Source organism: Lissotriton vulgaris, chromosome 1_1 (assembly GCF_964263255.1).
Source record: "Lissotriton vulgaris chromosome 1_1, aLisVul1.2, whole genome shotgun sequence".
Taxonomy (NCBI): Eukaryota; Metazoa; Chordata; class Amphibia; order Caudata; family Salamandridae; genus Lissotriton; species Lissotriton vulgaris.
Genome location: NC_141685.1, coordinates 709,594,941 through 709,614,784, shown reverse-complemented (window position 1 = coordinate 709,614,784; position 19,844 = coordinate 709,594,941). Strand labels below are relative to the sequence as shown.

Genomic DNA, 19,844 nt, shown 5'->3' with positions numbered 1-19,844 from the left:
GGAAATGGATGTTGGGGGGCCCCAAACAGGGCCCCCATTTGTCTTGGGCACTGTAAACTGGCCCAGGTGCCAAATGTCATCTCCCCATGCACCTCCATACACCACATAGTGCATGGCACACGGTGCATGGAGGTGGAGAAAGTGCTCCTTTACTCGACGGCTTGTGCTGCAGCCGCATCACAAGATGCAGTGAAAAGGAGCTCTTTGCAACCGCCAGCCCGGTGGTCGCATCGTAATACGGCGGTCGAACCGCAATACGGGGGTCTGTTTGCCGGGTAGTTTCCTGACCCCCCGACATTGTACAAGGGCCTTGTGTTAGCCGAGATCTTTTGATTTTATGAAATTGTATATGAAATAATTACTTTTAGCATTTTTTGTCCACACTGTGAGAAAGTGGCTCTCTATATACTGGACCAGAATAAGGTGCAGTGTAGTGTGTATAGAGTCCACAAACCCCAGAGGTTAAAGCCAGGTGTGACCTTACTCTCTAAAGTGGTAGCTTGGTCGAGCAGTAAGGCAGTACCAGAGGACAGTGTAAAGCATTTGTTGTACATACTCAGTCAGCAAAAGGTTTCACACAGTCAAAGACTGAACTCCAGGCCAACTGTTTTTATATCAAAGATATAGATGTTTTATTTTCTAAAACCAACAGGTATCAAAATATGCTTGTCTCAATATGAGAGGTCTCAGATGAGTACTTTGCAGAAAGGCAATAAACTTTGTAAACACAATAGGTACAGGGGTTGCAGCAGGCAACACAATTCTACACACAATTTAGCATTGAGCTCAATGGGTTTTCCTATATAAACACAGGTGATTACTTTGTGAATTACTTTGGTAGTTTAAGGACTGGATCCTAGATTCAGTCCTGGGGTCTAAGCTGAAAACAATTTAGTGAAAAGTTTTAGTTATTGCAGTTGTTTTTCAGGAATATAAAGCGATTTTAAAAGTTCACACTTAGAAACTTTTCAACAGAAATCTGGCAATGTTTTCCAATGGGAGACAATTCAGATTGCAGGTAAAGTACGATCTCGTTACTTTTCTTACCCAGTACTGGGCTCCTGGGTCCAGCACTGGGGTCTCAACTTAAAACAGCTACGTAATTCCGTTTCAGTATTTCGTATGGATTCCTATGGAGAAAATACCGGTTACTAGTAAACCCGTTAAGGAATACTTTCGCGGTTCAGTACTGGTCTACACAGTACAGCACTGGCTTCTCTCCTGATCACAGGTGAGTACTTCGGAATTCGGTTGATTTTATATGAATATTTTTAAGTTTTCAAAAGTAGTCACTTAAAAGATTTTTCAAGTCAAACCAGTCAATGTTATCCAATGGCAGGTAAGTGAGTTTCCAGTTTCCAGGTGAGTACTCGACTGGTGAAGTTAAGGTTCTGGGCATAGACTCAGGGGTCCTCCAGGATCAGTTAGATACAGTTGGTTCACCCTCAGCGGCGGCCGGGTGCAGAGGTAGTTAGGCCCAATCTTATCCAATGAGGGGCATGGGGCCTCCGGTTGGTGGCTGCTGGCTAGCAGGCCACGCGGTTATGGGAGCTGGGCTCCTGGTCACTTGCTCAGGGCAGGGGGGGGGGGGGAGTAGGATAGGGCAGAGGTGGCACGGCCAGCGGCACTCGGGCGGCTGGGTGCAGGGTGCTTTTGAGCCGTCGGGTGCTCAATGTTATTCAATGGGAAAGGTGACTAACGAACAAAGGCTGCAGGCTCGGGGACAAAGACTCTTCAGGGCCGACCACCACTTCGAGAGGTAAGTTGAGATCTTGGAGCACAGGTAGGTACCTCAAAGGGGGTTGCAGGGCGCTGGGTGCTTGGGTGTCGGAAAAGCTTACCCTCAGCTGGTCGCGGTTGGGGGGCCCGGGTTCTGAGTCTGCAGGCGTCGTCTGGTTCGTCGAGGAGGGTCTTCGGGAAGTGGACTTTGGGTCCCAGTCGCCGGGGTGAAGTCGTCGTGGTCTTGGATCACTCGGGCACGGGCCGTGCTCGGCGGGTGCAGAGTGGGCTGGTCCCGAGCTTCCTGGCTGGCACCAGGGGGGGGTTGTTGCAGCAGAGCCTCTGCTGATGGTTGTCCCTTTCTTCGAGGGGGTCAAGGCAGGCAGGTCCTCTGGGTGTCCCAAGGGTGCCTTTCCGCATGAGTCGCCGGGATTAGGCAGGAGCTGGTTCCAGGATCGACAGTCCGGTAGGGCTGGGGCCAAGTCAGTTGGGTTCGTCCTGTTGTTAGCAGCTGCACAGCGGGTCTTCTTCCTCTTGATCTTCTTTCTTCTTTTCTTATCGTGATCTGAGGAAGGAAGCTTCAGGGAGCCCCTAAATACTGGATTTAGGGGTGTTACAGGTAGGGCAAGGGCAGGGACCAATAGATCCCTGTCCTGGGGTGGGTACACCCCCTAGCCTGCTCCTCTCCTGTCGGGGGGCAGGGGCCTAGCTGTGATTGGGCAGGGCTCCCCATCCTCAAGATGGCCGGAGCCCGGGGTCGTGCTTCACCTAGTCTCCCCCACTTGAGGGATGGGGTTGGCACAGGCTGGCACACCCCCATTCCTGACGTAGTTTTTCTCGCCAGTCTTCCCGCCAAAGTGGGGTCAGGACTGGTGGGGGCCAGTTGCTGGGTACAGCAAATGGTCTGGAGAAGCTCACACAGGCGGCAGGCCTTTGAAGCTTCCCCATGCCCATCCTGGGGGACGAGACCTAGCACCCCGCCCAGGATGTGCATTGTTGCATGCCCAGGAGAGCGGGGCCTCTCCACCCGGGGGTCCAGCAACATGTCTGCTGTGTGGCAGCCTAGGCAGCCTCTCAGTCCAGATGTGGATTGTGGTTAGGTTTCAGGGGGCATCTCTAAGAACCCCTCTGTGGTGCATTTTTCATTAAATCCCACACTGGCATCAGTGTGGATTTAATGTGCTGAGAAATTTGATACCAGTCTTCAGTGTAGCCTTTATGGTGCTGTGGAGTTCGTAATGTTGACCTACCAGCACCATATACTCTTAATGGCATCACTGCACTTACAGTGCCCAGGAATGGCTCTGGGTACTGAAGGGGCTCAGGGGTCATGCACATGTGCCCACATCACTGGCATAGGGCACCCAGCTAGAGGGGTGACTGATGTATGCAAGGGCAGTGAGCTTGTGGGCATGGCACACAGGGATGTGTGCCATGTCGACTCTTTGTTTAGTTCTGTACTTAGGCACTCAGCCTGCAAAGGCAATGTGTGGGTGCCAGGGTGCAGGGCCCCTAAGGGTGGCACAATAAGTGCTGCAGTCCTTGGGGGGTCTTCTCTGGGTACCTAGGGTACCATTTACTAGGGGCTGACAGGTGGCCAGAGATGCCAATTGGGTTTTAGTTTCAACCCAGTTTTAAGGAAGGAACACAGGCCCTGGGTACCTGGTTGGCAGGAGCCCAGGGCACACTCAGTCAAAGCACATCAGCAGTCAGAAAAAAGTGAGGGCATACCAATGCAAGAAAGATGTCACTTTCTCACACACACTCAATCCATGTGTTTGTAAATGTGTCATTCAAGTTTTTTTTCCAACCCACTAGAGCATGAATCAAGGGGCAATGCGTCTCACCACTTTAGTTATTGGCTCACTAAATTATGTTTTCCCTTCACAAGGAGCACATCCACACAAAGTAGTTCGCTTCAGTGCCAGGAAATACTATGATAATGTGTGCTTTTTTTTAGACCAAAAACGTGTTTGGCTTTAGTCAATGTTTTTCTTTAGATGCGTCTCAAAGTTTTGCAAAAGTCATGACAAAACAAGATTTCCCAAAAGGCGGGCGTCATCCGCCCGACCTCTCGGCTCTGACAATGCTTGGGGTTTTTTGTTTGGGAATGAGGTTTGGTGGGACAGGTGGAATGTTTCAGGTTGTATGCTGACAATTTTGTATTATTATTACTGTTGAAGCTCACATTGTAGAGGTATGCTTATTCTGCAGGTTTAAAAAAACGAGGAATGCTGATACAAGCATCTTTCTGGTCAGGCAGGCATCTATGATATAGGTAGTCTTAAAAACTGTTTTTCTTCTGCGTGTACGCAGGTCAAAGTTTTAACCTTATCGATAGCTACGTGATAGGAACCGGGTCTCTTATAGCACCAAAACACAGGAAATAAACTATATTTTACTAATATTAATATTTTAGAAATAGCTGGGCTTGGGTTTAATAATATTGTTTTGGGCAACCAGCACCCTACATGATTATTCCAATCTTCTCCATCCCCCATCAACGCAGAAAAGGCACTGATTGACATTCTTAAAATAATTCACAATTTTAAACTCTTTGGTGTCGCGTTTAATTTGCTTGCATTTTTATCCTCTTGAAAAAGAAGTTCATTTGAATTTTACAGCAGTTGTCGCTTTAAAAGATGTACACACTTATGCGATTATGTGAAGTTAAATACGAGCATTTTGCACCTCAACATTCACTATGACAATTTATTAACTAGAGTGATATTAATGTTTTGAATACTATGGCACTACTGTTTTTTTTCCATTGGTACCTTTTTATAACTAGAAAAAAGAAGCTGCGATATTGATACAAGGAGCTTACAGAGGCTTTCGAGAGAGGCGTAAATTTCTCCAACTAAAAGCTGCTGCACTCACCTTGCAAAGCTACTTGCGAGCTGTTCATGAAGGACGACGTGACAGGCTCAAGTACATCAAAACTCGAGATGCAGTTACCCAGCTTCAAGCTCTGACACGCGGCTGGTTGGTTAGAAGAATGGTATGTATGTTAAACCTTATGCTTTGTATGGGTGAGGCAAATGGATGTTGTGAGGCATTGCTGGTGAATTATGTAACCGATTATTGTGATAACTGTAATCCTCATTTAATTAAATCTTCTTTTTTGTCCCAAGTATGTGAAGTGGGTTCTTACTCGCTTAATTCCACCTTGATTTTTTTTTTTGATTGCCTGATTTTGGGTGAGATTCAAAAATGGATTACCACCTACTTGTAATCTTCTCTCAATATGGTTTTAAGCTGTAATGACCAGTGTCTGCCTTTTAATATAAGATCCGCTGCTGCTCAGCTGGGATAAGAGGCTCTTCACTGGTTGTATGAGAGCATGTGCACACACATGCGAGGAAGACTATTTTCTGACTCGCCATGATGTGTGCACACAGGTATCCTCTGACAGATAGGATCCTCAAAGTTGGCGAGGCCTTTGCAGACAGTCTAATTTAATTAGGTTTCAAAAGAAAAAGACATTTATTTTGACTAAAGTCTGTTGCGTTTCACTGTAGTTACACTAGTGCAACACAGAAAAGGGATGAGACAACTTTTCCTATGGTTGGAGTCCTTACAAATAAGATTCATGTGGCCCTCTTTCCTGCCTTTTTTGTATGTAATATTTCCTTTAGTCCTGTAATGAAATAGATCAGTCAAAGATAACTTCCTTTAATCAGATTTTCCGTAAAACAATAAAAACATTCAAATCGTAAATATCCTAGTATATAGATATATATTTTTTAAATCTTTTAAAATTGACCAAGATATATTGCTTCATCTAAAAATAGTAATCAAATATATCAAACGTTTCTGTGATATATCACGAGTTGAAGTACAATTCTTTAGAAACAAAGGCTTTAAAATATTCTTAGTGGTAATCAATCACTGAATGAATCGTGTTGCTTTTAACACATTTAGTAAAATACAGTATCCCTCAATTAATATCATACTAGATCTTAATTCCGGATTTATAGATAATAAGTAGCAAACTATATTAAATCTTAACTTGTCGAATCTAAGTTGGACATCCGAGTATTCCTATACATGGAAATGCATTCTCATTACCTAAGAAGGCCAACATTAGAGCAATTGATGACTTTTTAGACAAGTAATCAACTTCCATTTGTATAGATAAACTGAACTTACTGATTCAAAAGGGGTTTAAATGGAAAGATTTCCCAGGGACTTATCTCATCCTCAATTCTTGCTCTCTAATTATTTGTATATATTCAATCAATTTCCTTGCCCATAACCCATCACTTTAAATAGCTTCCTTCGTCATGAAATTAATGTTTCTCGCAGCCCTGCTGGATTTCATTAACCCCCTGCTAGTTGGCTGTTTAAACGTCTCCCCTGTACAACTACTTAAGAGTATTGGCAGTCTACTGATAGAGAAAGTGTATGTGGTGAAATCTGCATTGGGTGATTATCTGACCCTCTCTGACAAGAGTAGGCATGCCTATCTCCGAGACTAAAGGGGAACTTGCAAAAGCCACATCTGGGGCTCCCTTTTAAGTCTCGGGAGAACGTTTTGCAGTGTCAGGAGTGGAGCAGACTTCAACGTGATTCTGCCGTCTTGAAAGTACCAAAGATGCTATGCAGGAGGTGAGCCATCCTGTTGGCTGCTCCCAGCCATGAAATGTCACTGCCCACTTCTGCTTCTGGCATTGTATCGCCTGCTGCTTCAATGAATAATGCCCATAGCCGACTTACAGCAAGCAAGCACTGAAGAGGTGTTTGGGGGCCTCTCCCGCTATAAGGTTTTGGGAAAAACAATGGTGTTGAAGGTTGCATTTCAGAGCCCAGTTTTCACTTAAATGCGCTAAAAACCCATTGATTCTAAAAGGACATTAATTAAATATCCAGTATTTTCATGGTCCAGTTAAGGAATTTGATTCCCATATCAGCGCGCATTCCAGGACATGAGTTCTGGGTGTGCACCGTCCAAAAACCTTTGTCAAAAGATAGCTTTAGGGATTCACAATGAGGTGGAAAGACTAGATTAGAATTTGTGTGTTTTCAAAGGTGGTGTCTGTAGTAGTAATATGTTGTGACTTATTTTTCCATCTAGATCGAACAACAAAAGCAAGAACAGAGGCTGCTGCGGTTCTCAGCAGCGGCGTATCACCATTTGTCTGCTCTCAAAATTCAAAGGAAGTTCAGAGTATACCTCGCACTGAGACGCGCCAAAAGACACATGGACACAGTGGTTTTCATTCAGGTAAGTGCTTATGTCTGGGCATTGCTAGGCAGCCGCGCAGGGATCACCAGTTTTTCCTTAAGATAATTAAATGCCGCAACATTAGCATAGAAGGTGGATGCAAACGGCCACTTCTCCAAAATTCTTTCCCCACCCCAAGAATATGTACGTTTTCATCACCTCTAACATTTGTTTTGTCACCGCTCATGCATAATTGCTTTTAAATCTTTGTATATAAACAAAATGTCTTCTAAGTATGAATAATTTTGGATGACCTTCATTCAGAAAGTTTACTTCTGTTTCTAGTTGTTACCGTCTGGGTCAGCTGTTTGTTATGTTGTTTAACATCAGAGACTGATGGGGCTGTGTGAAAGTATTGAATTTAATATTTTGAGTCCCAGTGGAGAGCTGTCTATCAGACCAGATCTATTTGCCCTGGTGGCGCCCAGCTAGTTCTCGTTTAAGGACTGTAGGGTGCTTGGCTGTGAGAGGAGGACTGTAGGGTGCTTGGCTCTGAGAGAAGCACTCGAGGGGAGAGGGTGAAAGGCGTGGTATGCCTAGCATGTGATTGGAAGGGCTTTTAACTCCACCCACTTGAACTGTTCGCTCCTGCTCTGTTCAGAGACGAGAATCCCTACAGCATTTCCGATTCACTTACAGAAAACACACTTCCTTTGGATAGTTGATATCAGATGTCCGTAGCGATTAAATTGGGAGCACATGGTGGACCACTCTGTATGGAGTTCACAGGAAGGGTTGTAAGTGCCTACTGGTCACTGTCCCTTCCCTGATGTATTTGATGTGCAGTTGGAGGACCGGCGAATCATTACAACATCCTTTGCATTGTAGTGCCAACTATGATATCCTAACCTTGTACCAATTGGTGATGCGTCCATATGTAACCAAATGGATGTCAAGTTGCCGGCAAGTCTTGCACTTGACTTGCGACAGTAAATTCACTGTTTGAATGTGACAACACATTAAAGCTCAATATGCTTTTGTTTGTTTTGAAATAGAGTTGTTTTCGTGCCAGGCTTCAACAAAAAAAGTATTTAGCTGATCGATCCAAAATCGTCAGACTACAGAGAGCAACACGCTCGTGGTTGAGCCGGAGAAACATGGCTGCCTGTGTGATCCAGAGGCTGATCCGAAGCTTTCTATTAAAAAAACAAGAAGGAAAGATCTCAAATGGAGTCATTAAAATTCAGGTATGTAGCAGATGTTCTGTGTTCGAAACTTAACATATAGTTTTGTTCATGGCATTTTGTCAAATCAGGTGGATCACTGCTGTATAGGTGCCCTTACTATGTGTATTCATGAGCTGTGCTGGAATAAACTTTTTATTTAAAATGTAAGCTACCATTCATGCAGTTAATTATCAAGTTCACATAAATGATCCTGTAACACAGCATAATGTAAGAAGCGGTTGTGAGATACACCTGCACTGCAGTGCAGTAGTACAGAGTTGAGTCAGAATGATCATTGGCCTCTAGTTACTCTGTCATTCAACGAGGTGTAACAGAGACATGACTATATACCACAGCCCCATCTTGTCACAGCCGGTTCTGTTTTTTTTTTTTTTTAATCGAGACCTGATTTAAGAGAAGGAACGTAAACATACCCACATATTGGAATTCCTCATGTTTTATGCAGCTATAGTTATTTTCGCTTAATGCTATTGCCAAGAAATTATACAGTTTGTTTTTTGAGTGATGCCATGTACCCGCTGATTTCAAAGACTCTAGACTAGAGCCATGACCTAAACTGATGATTCACAGATTCATAATATGGCAATGAATGCCACCACAAACACGAGGAAGAAGAGGAGTTTAATTTTAGAGCTTTGTCTTCACTTTATTGTAAGTTTGTAGGGGTCCTTTGATGGGGGAGCATTTAGCAGGATTGTAAACAAATTTGGGGTTTGTGATCGGTGGCAGAAACTAGTGAAGGCTCATTCAGGGGGTGATGCAAAAGTATTTGTAACGTCCTCCTGACAGGAGAGGCACAGTAATGGTATTTCCACTCCGGATCTTTTCACCAGAAGTCATTTACTTTATGTGAATAATTACATTGATTATGAAATTCATATTCGCAAGGAGTGCTTATCAGTAAACAAAACAAATTAGCCAGCTAACATTTCTTTGAAAAGTAATGCGTTCTAATTCATTTTGTGCTGGTTTAATTTTGCTCCTTTTTGGGTGACAAAAATCCTTATTTGCCTCACTCCTCCTCCTACCCAATTTCGGGTTGCAGCTTTTGCCTTCCAAGGTGTTGGTGACGTGGTCTGTAAAACAGCTTCTCAAACCTGAGGATTAGACGAAGGCACCAGTCCCACTGCTTCAATGATCACTGTCAGTTCTGATCCACATGCCTGCCCATCTTGCCTTAATGCTCTTGCTGGTTTGTATGGGGTGGATGATTTATCCATAGAGAGGCCTGCTTAGACATCTTCCCAAAAAGCGCAAAGTGGGACAGCCGACTTGTGAATGTTTCCTATAATTTATTTTTCTGTGTGCCATAATTGAATATGTGCATGTTTAAGTCTTGTGTGTGTGCAAACAAGTGATGACTTGTGGTATTGTGTGATGTGCAGAAAGCAAGCTACCCCCATCTTTTAAGGGTACTGATTTCTCTTCTATATTTTGCAATATTTGTGCAAAATGGTCCTTTCCCAAAGAGCTGTCCCCAGTTCCTCCAGCATTTTTGTGACTGAGACTTCCCTTCCTATCTCCACTTTATATGATTGGCATCCCTAGTGCTTTAAAGGGGATAAAAAATGTAGGCGATGGGTTCTGAAATGGGACATGGACTGTAAAGTGAAAAATAATATCCATTTATAAAGGGTGTGCTCTGTAAGAATGTGTTGTAATAAAAGTGCTTAGAATCACATTAGCTTTCTTCTAATTCTCATGGTAATACAGGTCCTTTTCTGCCTAGCTCTGACCCTATTTAGTCGTTTCCTCCTGATCTTTTGATCGGATTCTTGTCATCCTGCTCCTGTGTGCTGCTTTTCCTTGTTCACTTGATAATAGTTCTCCATATACAGTTACTCTTTTTTTCTACCTTTTCTGTACCTTGAATTGGTTCTTTTGGGACAATTTGTGGTCCTCAGTCTCGTTGTTCCTTCACCTGTATCTGGTCCTCCTATTCGTATGGGTTCTATTAGTCATCATGATCTTGTTCCTCATGGTTCTGTCATTGATGTCTACTCCGCCTGGTTGTCTGTTCCATGCTCACCTGCCAGTCCTCCTGGTCTAGTTTCTGGTCTTCCACGTGGTTGGGTTCCTGGTATTTCTCATTCTATTTGTCTACTTGTAAAAAAGCTACCCAGTAGTCCCATGTCCAGTATCCTGACTGACACCCTCAGAGAGTCCTGCCTTCTTAGTCAATAGAACATAGCACAGTGGCGTTTCCAAGCCTCTACTCTTGTTAGAACTAAGAATCTCATAATTCACTGTAGTGTTGTACAAAAAGCCTGTCTGGCTGACTGTTGCCCATGTACATCGCGCTATAGGGCAGGAAAAATCGTTAGAATAAAGACTGCTGATTTCACCACAACCTACTATAATTTCTGTAAAGGCAGGCCATTTATGACTGTGACAATCATACTGCTGAGGGAAGGAGAAAACATGACGTACGGCATTCCTAAACATTGGTATGAAATGAATCATATCCTAAATTTACCAAAATAAGTGTATCCTTAAAATATGATGATTGTAATTGACACTGCCCTATATTGATGTGTCTGACCGCTAAAGGTTATGAGCTGGAAAGAAGTCCACTAGAATATTACAAAGGAGGGGACATGAGTGCTGATGTCTGCATAGTAGAGCAGGGATTTGTAGGTGGCAGTTTATATTTATGCTCAAAGAAACTATAAAAAAAGGAAGTTGCCTGACAATGGACTGGGGCTTTTTTTTTACAATCTTCCCCCTTACTCCAATGATATCAGAGGTTTTTCACAAGATCAGGGAGAGTCCAAGTTCTGCATGATTCTTGTTGCTCCAGTCTGACCTTGCCAATTCTGATAATATTTACAGATGGCAGTGGTGGTTTGATTAGTAGCACATCTATTCTCTTAGTGCATTCAGTATAAACATCCGAGTATTGGTGCCCCTCGAGGTTAAGATGACTGCACCCCCCTATTTAAGGTGCCCAAACACTGAAGCCCAATTGGACCCAGTGAAAACGTAAAACAAAAATATAAATCTCTGCATTCTTATTCAATTTTATATTAATTCATACAGTTATTCAAGCAAATCAATTTAAAGTAGCAGCAGGACATCAATTTTGTTCTTGCCGTATCAATTTAATATGAATATATGATAGTCTTAAGTCACAAGTTTAGGAGCAATCACAATATAATCAAGAGTAAGCAGCTTGGTGTGACAGTCCTCTTTTTAAGCGTTGAACCAGCAGCCGACACGTGTTTTGTTTCATAGAAACTTTTTCAAGGCTTCAATCACTGTTTACATGGGCGACCAACCATTTGTATAAAAAATGTTCAAGTCTTTGTAATGGGAAATCGCCTGTCCCTAAATATAATTCAGCTCTCTGTTAGAACAGAAGCCCACGGCACGTAATTTTTCGTGTAAATCCACTGGTTAATTTATAATTTGTAGTAGTCACAGGGTCTGGGCTATGATATGCCCCTTTTGTATTCAGAAGTCCCTTGCGGCACAGCCGTTCTGGAGAGTGTTCATATCTACTATTGCTCAGCTCTATTCAACACCGAGGTTTCTCCTCTGATACGTAATAGGTTATAACAGCTTACATAAAATTGTCCTCCACCCAGTACAGTAGCCATTGGCTCACCTTCTGCTGTTGGACATTAGTAAAGAACATCAACCTGTTTCCCTGGTGGTTAGGTGATACAATTTCAGGAGTGCTGTGAATAACATGCAAGATGTACAGTGCTTCCATTGGAACCTACCAGAGGCGGCCTGGGGAGGCTTTCTCCAACAACAGCTAGGCCCTCAAACAATGCTTGATGGTACAGTGGGACCTGTTCCCTCCGTGTAGGGCTCTGCTTTTTCCTGAGAAAAAGATAAAGTTACATCTTGCCAGGTCAATGTAGAAACCTTTTTAACAAATTGCAACTTGAAAATTGATGCTACATTCATCTGATAGACTTCTAGCCACAGATTCTCTACCTTTGAATTTCCCAGCCGCCAGAATGGATCCAGAAGATTTTTCGTGAGCAGTACCCCTGCTTGTCAGTAGGTGGCGTCATTCGGTTCCCTGTTTGTCATCGGCGGTGTCTGCACCAAAAGTGACGTATGCGGAACCTACATAGGCACGCTGATGTCAGTTTTTCTTTTACACGCTAGCCTGCACTGATCCGGAGAACAGCTACCCATCAATTTTTTAACTGGATTTTTTTGATGTTTTGTCGATATTGAGGTTTTTTCTTCTGGTGTGGTAGGATATGTCACCCAGGAAGACAGGTTTTAAACCCTCCGGAGCCTGTCATCTGTAGATGTCGGTGACCGACCCGCACCTCATCTGTCTTTGGTGTCTTAAGCGCGACCACAACATGTCATGCTCCAATTGCCTAACCATCAACCCAAAGGCTTTGAGGGAGCGGTCCCTGAAGTTCGAGGCAACCTGGCAAGCGACTCTGTGAAAATAGAGGTCCCAGTCAAGAGGAAGGTCCCAGGATTCTTCAGAGCCTAAGTCATCATCTTCTCACTCTAAGTCTTAGGGACAGTCAGATAAGAGGCACAAGAAGAAGAGCAAGATGTCAAAGTGGTCTTCGACTTCTCCTTGGCTGACGTGACGACGGAGAATTGACATTTGAAGCTCGGTTCCTAAGATCCTGCGCTTGGGCCGACTCCATTTTTCCACAACTTTCTGGGAGCTGGAGTGACCCCTGTCCAACTCATATTTGGGCTGCCCGACACTGTTGACGCGCATTCAGGCCTCTCGTGGATCAGATATGGGCCCTATCCGGTTCCACACCAGCGGCTCCAACTGACCCCTAGGGATCCATTCCTGTATCCGGACCGGCGCTGGCTGTACCATCTCCCCGGTGCTGGTGTCTATGCGTCTGGCGCCAGCAGTACCATCTCCATTATGATATCTCACATGGAGCGGGGTAGGTGTTTCCCTACTCCGGCAGGACCTTTGTTTCGTAGATCAGAGCCTGAACCCTATACCAATGGGCTAGGACCCAGGGAGTAATTGGAAGGCTGCCGGACCCTGAAGAATACTAGCCATGCACAGGTTACCTTACAAGGGACCGGTGTGAGGAACTGTTTAAAGACCGTGAACTGGATACTTCTCCAGGTACTAATATGCTTTCTCCCTCTTCCGTTGCTACAGAGGAGGGAGCCTCCTATGCCGTGGTGTTGTGAAGGGCAGCTGATGTTCTTGACCTACAGTTGCCCTGTGTGTCAGTCAAGACCAACATCTTGACGTAGATGCTGCAACCAGGATCCATCCTAACTGTTAGTCATGTTCAGTGATGCCCTCACTGACGTCCTGTTGGAAACCTGTTCCAAACCCAACATAGGGCTTCCTGTGAGTAGGACGATTGCCTGCCGCCATAGCCCCGCACTAGGGTACCCAAACTTCCTCACCCTAACTGGAGAGCTTGGTGGTCCAAGCCCCAGCTTCCCAGGGCGCATTCCCTACCGCTCCCCCAGATATGAAATATAAAAGGCTGGACTCTTTAAGGAAAAAAATGTTTTCTTCTGCCAGCCTAGCATTGCGTTCTGTGAACACCACATGAATTTTCGGCCGCTACTCCTACACTCTGTGGGACACAGTTGTGCAAATGCTGCCGCAGGTCCCAGAGGAGGCACGGGCTATCGTCTCCCAGGCTGTTCCCGATGGGAGAAATGCAGTAAAGTTCACAGTTTGCTGAGGATTGGACACAACCGACTCATTGGGCAGATAGGTTTCATCGACAGTGGTCCTGAGGTGTGACGCCTGGTTGAGGACAACTGTTTTTTTGGGGGTGGGTGGGTGACCAAGCTTCCCTTATGGACATGCCCATCGATGGCTCCCCTTTCCTTGGAGATGATGCAGATTTTGGCGCTGGAGTGCTTTAAGAACTTGCAGGTTACTGCCAAGTCCTTGGGCCTCTCGGCAGCCCCACGTCACCACCAGTCAGCCTTTCGTGGCTACGGAAGGGGCTTCCAACTGCACCAATTTCCTCCCAGCTACCCCGAGCCGTGCATGCTCTCCAGCCTCTGCGTGGACAAGGGCACACTGCCCACAAACCTAGTGGGTCAGGTAGTCCCCACTCTTGTCCGACCACCATCCCACCCAGTGCTTAATTTATAAAATATTAAGTGCAGGTGCTCCCATTTTTTAGGAGGCAACGTCCACCTCCCTGACTCCACCTACTTCCTCTACTGGCTCCATCCTCCTCCTCTACTGGCTCCATCCTCCTCCTCTACTGGCTCCACCCACCTCCTCTACTGGCTCCACCCACCTCCTTTAATGGCTCCATCCACAAACCTTAACACATTAGAGCCACCTCCTCCCTTCTTGAGTTCTTCAAGAAGCTGAACACCTCAAACCTGTCCAAGCACCTGTATACCCTCTTGGGTGATTAGTGCACTATATAAATCAATATAACATAATATAACATATGGACAATAACTCAAAAGTGAACTCTAGTAAGAGAATGTGTGTACGTCTCAAAATGCAGCTTTTGGAAATGTCATTTGAAGACTTGAGGCAAGTTTGCAAACTAAAGAAAATGTGCTTGTACCGTGCTGTTTAAACGAAAGGAAGTGTTGAAGGAAGGAGTGCATTAAAAAAGGCAGAAACATATGAAGGCTGGAAAGGGAGTACTGGAGTGAGGAAATTGTTATGGATTAAGAAAGGATAAACTAAGAAAATAATGTGTAAGGAAGAAATAAAGGGATAGAGGGAGAAAGGAAGTGAACGATGTGTGATGAATGAATTGAAAGAGTAAAGGAAGAAGAAAATCTGAAGGAAAGGTTGAAGATTTGAAATGAAGAAATTAAAGAAGGGATTAAGGAAGGAGCATGAAAAAAGAAAGTAAGGAACGAATGAAGGAAGAAGGAAATAATGCACCAAGGGAGGAAGAATGGGGAAAAAATTAGGATGTAAGAAAGCAAAGAAGAATGGAGGCATGCCTGGGGGTGCTTAGGAAGAGAAAAAGGAAAGGAAAAAGATGGTATGAAGGAAGGAAATGAGGTCAAGGGAATGGATACGGGTATGAAAGGTACTGGGTCAAAGAGGGAGAGAGGGAATAATGATAGGTTAATATTGCAAAGACTATGATAAACCAAAATATTGGGGTGTCTTTCATAGATGCACATGCCTAAATCATTCCCCGTCGTCAGAGTGGGAGTTCCACGGTACATAGAAAAGCAATAATATGCCTACAGAAAAACCAAAACCTTGGTAATAACAAACCAGGAAGTAAAGTAGCCCTAAGCTACAGTACAAAAAACTTCCACACATGACTATCCTAGTCATTTTGTACAGACCAAACTGCAGCCAATCAGGCGGCAGCACCCACCAGAATGTTCTCCCTAGAGGCTCAGGCTCTCAGATTTTCTACCGCACGTCGGGTGAAGGGAGTCTCCCTGAGCTTTGTTCAGTTCTTCATAACTTTGGTTGGTTTTACCTTCTAAAAGATGTCTTCTTCAAAATCCCTCTTCAGGGCTTGTGATTCTTGTGGGAAGCTGAGGCTGTTTAAAGAAGATCCTAACAAGAAATGCATTTAGTGCTTATATCCAGATCATGAGGTAAATGAGTGTAAGATATGCAGAACCTTTCCTCAAAGACCCTCAGGGACAGGGAGGGTCGTCTACTCCTGTGGCTTCAGAAGATCAAGGACCAGGATAACCCCCTTTCTGAGGTAGGAAGTATAGCCTCTGGGTCAAGGAAGTCCTCTAGAAAGAGGAAAGCTGAGGTTGAGAAGACTTCTCCTGGGGCAAAGGTGTTAAGGAAAGCCCAATCCTTCCAGGATTCTGGCGTGCCTTCTACTTCAAAAAAGCCTTCTCCACCTTTTAAATCTGGTCCTGGTACGCCCCCCGAGGAAAACTGGAAAATCTTAATCTTCCAAGGTAGCTTCTCATAAAATATTACCTCAGAAAAAGACCTCGTCAACTTCAGCGTCGACGACGGCTCCACCGTCGACGTTTCTTAACGTCCATGCTTCTTCGACATCGACGGTAACCTTCTCCTCACCAAAACCTGAAATAGTGATGTCTTCAGCTTCCTCACCGTCGACGCTGGTTCAGGTAACGGTTTTTCCCATCTCTTCGCCGAAGATAGTGCCATCGATCGTCGACGCCCCTCCGTCGACTAAGATTTTGAAGGTACCGTAGACGAGCGCTTCGTCGTCGACGTATGCGTTGACAAAAGTCATACCGTCGACGGGCTCATCGTCTACCAGGATCACCCTCCCGTCGACGTCATCCTCGTCGACGAAGATTACCATACCGTCGACTAAGTCATCGTCGACGAAGAAGACAGTCCGACATCGTCGACAGAGACACCATCGACGAAGATTACCTCGTCGTCTAAATCGTCGACGACGATTACTTCGTCGACGAAAGCATCGTCGACATCGACTAAGATTGCTGTTCCACAAGTCGGATACTGGTTTTTCTCCGTCCATGACACCGATGAAGGTGGCACCTTCGACGCCTCCTCTATCAACTTGTACAGAACTGCAAGTGTGGTCAGCTAAGCCGTCTACAGTTCTTTTACCTTTGCCGTCTACGACAGCTTTATTGCTAGAAAGACGGGGATCATCCTTAACGGCTCTATCACCGTTAAAACTGCGGAGCAGTTATTAGATTCTGAGGAGGAGGAGGAGGAGGATCCTATGAAGATGAACGTTTTCGTGCAGCCAGAAGCCCATCTGAGCTGCTTATAAAATATCACGATGAAGATCATGAAGAAGAGGAACAGTTCCTTGAGCCTTCTGGTCGGGCTCTTGTGTCGGTGCCTACCGTGCAGATGCCATTGGATTTACTCCATAACCTTCAATATCTGTTGAGTGATTATTACCGCCGATTCTCACCTTCCGAGACCGGTGATTCATGCTCTCAACGCCTATGCCACAAACATTTATTGGCACCAATAAGACCTCCAAGACCATCTTCTCCGCTGCCAATCTCGGAGATACAAACTACAATACCTCCTTCGCCGATACCATCTCATCACACCCAGGATGATGTTACCTCTGATGAGGAAAGAGAAGAAGGTGAAGTAGATGACAAATCAGTACAGTCGGAGTGGGACGAATATCAAGCTCAAACTCCTTCTCCAGCTGGTCCACCTACAGCGGACTCTCCGCCGGTAGACATCGCGACTTTTCATCAGATCGTGGAAAGGGTAACAAAGAGACTTCTTATCACCATGGAGACGAAACAGGATGAATGCTTCCTGTATGATTTTAAAGATCAACCTCAAAGGCAGGTGAAGACCATCCCAATAATTGACTTTATTTGGAAGGAGGGTTTGAAGATAATGGCTACGCCAAACTCTCTCCCTGCAGTTCTACCTCGAGTAGATAAGAAATATAAGACGCCTCTCACTTTACTGGCATGCCTTATTGGTCAAGCTAAAACAGACTCAGTTGTCACCCAGGCGGCTCAGAGGCGGACCAGGAATCCTTCTTCGCAAGTCACTGCTCACCCTGACAGGGATGGGAGAAGTCTAGATTCAATTGGCAAGAAGGTCTCAACTATAGCGGCAACTACTGTCCGTGCTGCTTGTAGGAAGGTGGATATCTGACTATGGTTGTCCCCAACTTTTTGCCTGGTGTTTTGCTGGTTTTTCGACTTAGTTGACCTGGGGCCCTGCTATTCAGGACCCCAGGCCCACTGCTCTCTCTGTAAAATGGATTCCATGTACTCTAGGTACATATCTAAGTGGATACTGAGTCACCTTATCAGCCCCTGTACAGTGTACCTTAGGTGCCCAGGGCATAGGTGCACCCAGGGCCTACCAGGGGCTGCAGCATGTATTATGCCACCCCTGGCTGGCCATCCAAATCAGACACAACTGGCTGCCTGACAGCTGGGGCAAGGTGGTGTAACCATCCTTTGCTGTAGATATAGTATTCCTATATCTAACCCTAAAATGGACACATATATTCCTATCAGTCACTCCCATGGCAGGCCTTATCAATCCTGAAGGCAGAGTGCTTGGAATTATGTGAGATGGTGCTCTGACATGAGCTGAGCCTGTTTGCAGCTTGCGGAACCAAGTCCTAATAGCTGTTCCATGATAACGCTATACCATATACTCTTAAGTGCTTTATGAACCTCGCGGCCAAATGCTAACTTTGGTATAGCATTATCAAAACATGTCGAGTAAGTTGTCATACGAATTGGAATACTACCCCCTCGCCAATTCTGGCGACAGGGGTAGCATTCCACCCTTCTAGAGGGACACGACATGCATGTAACTGTGAACCCCGGTTAAAGTTAACTCGAGCCTCAGCATCACAAAATGGATGCTGCCACCACAGACACAAGTCTGACCTCCTGCTGCTGGGAGTCCTTCCAGCGAGGGAGGCTCGGACAAAGGGTTTCCTGCCTTGGGAGGTGCTAGCACCACCCCAGACAGGATTTTGTGTATTAGGTAGGCCAGGGCTGAAAGGAATGAGACATGCCTGGGGCACACAAGGTGTCCCTGTGCATATGCCGGTCTAAACCAGTTCCTGGGGCACTCCAGTCCCAGAGCTGGCGCAAGACCGGACAAAGGAAAGGGGGTGTAACCACCCCCCTTCCTGGTCCCACCCAGAGGAGGGACCTAGTCGTAGTGCAGCCCCCTTTAGCAGAATAAAGGTAGGAGCTGGTCCCATTCCACATTAGATTACTCTTGACAACTTCTACGAAGAACTCTTGACCTTCTCCCTCCTGAACCATCAGAAGACGGAAGAATCTCCCCTATGGTCAGGGAGTGACCATCCTGCTTCACAGGCACCATCAAGCTCCTGTGCGGTTTGCTGCAAGTCCTTCCATCCCGGAATCTGACGACCCAGCTCCACAAGACCCGGACCTTCAGACTCCTCTGACCTCTACCCACATCCACAGCACAGCTGGGACCCGTGGGTGCGACGAGCAACGTGGAGACGGCCATCTTGAGAAACCTGCACAGCGCTTCCAGCACGACCGCCAAGGGATCCTCGAGTGAGTGCATTGGGGTTTGAGAAGCCCCACACCTACGCAGCTCCTGCACCAAAGACCAGCCCCCCAGCATCCACGAGATCTGCGTGGGGCCCTTTTGCCTGGTTGCTGCATCTCCTGTTGTCTGGTCACTTGCCGGCTGGCCTGTGACCTCCGAGACGACGATCCGAAGATTTCACCACTGCTGGTCTGGTTCCCCAGACTGGCCCTTGCTTCCTTGTAAAAGAGGAGCACCCCGGACCCTCCTGGTCCGCACCAGACGCCATCTTTGTTCCACCGCGTGGCTTGCATTAGCCAAGGCCTGTTGACCAGATCGACGATCCAACACCGCCGACAGCAGCAGACTACGTGGGACAGCTCGTGCCTCCAGCCTGATCGTGAAGAACAGCTTCTGGTCCGCGCAGATACAGATAGAAGCAACCCTTCTTCCACCTGAACGCGGCGACAGCATCTGGTTCCCTCCTGGTTCCAGCACCGTCACTGGCTAGTGACCAAGACTCTGTCCCCTTCCCTTTCAGGACTTCTTCTTCCAAGTTCCATCCTTGGAACCACCGGACTACTCCATCTGGCTGTCTGCCAGCAACTCCTTGTTTCAGGCATCACCGGGATCAACGCAGCAAACCCGACGCAACTTCAGCCCTATGCACCCGCAGCTTATGGGTTAGGTAACTAAAGCTCCTAGGTGCTGAAGTCTGTGTACACCCCTTTTAATCAGGGAATCAGCCACGCCAATAAAATACATTGTGGATCGCTTACCCTGTTTTAACATTCACTCACTTTTCACC

At 45.8% G+C, this 19,844-nt stretch overlaps 1 protein-coding gene across 1 annotated transcript in view; it reads left to right on the top strand.

Annotated features, from left to right (window-relative positions):
• The window catches only part of ASPM (assembly factor for spindle microtubules), a 388,799-nt gene that overhangs the window by 249,862 nt on the left and 119,093 nt on the right, over positions 1-19,844 (top strand). The window contains exons 23-25 of the mRNA XM_086954783.1: positions 4,511-4,720; positions 6,797-6,946; positions 7,942-8,133. Coding sequence (XP_086810909.1) covers positions 4,511-4,720; positions 6,797-6,946; positions 7,942-8,133 — 552 coding nt within the window. The remainder of the gene's footprint in view (positions 1-4,510; positions 4,721-6,796; positions 6,947-7,941; positions 8,134-19,844) is intronic.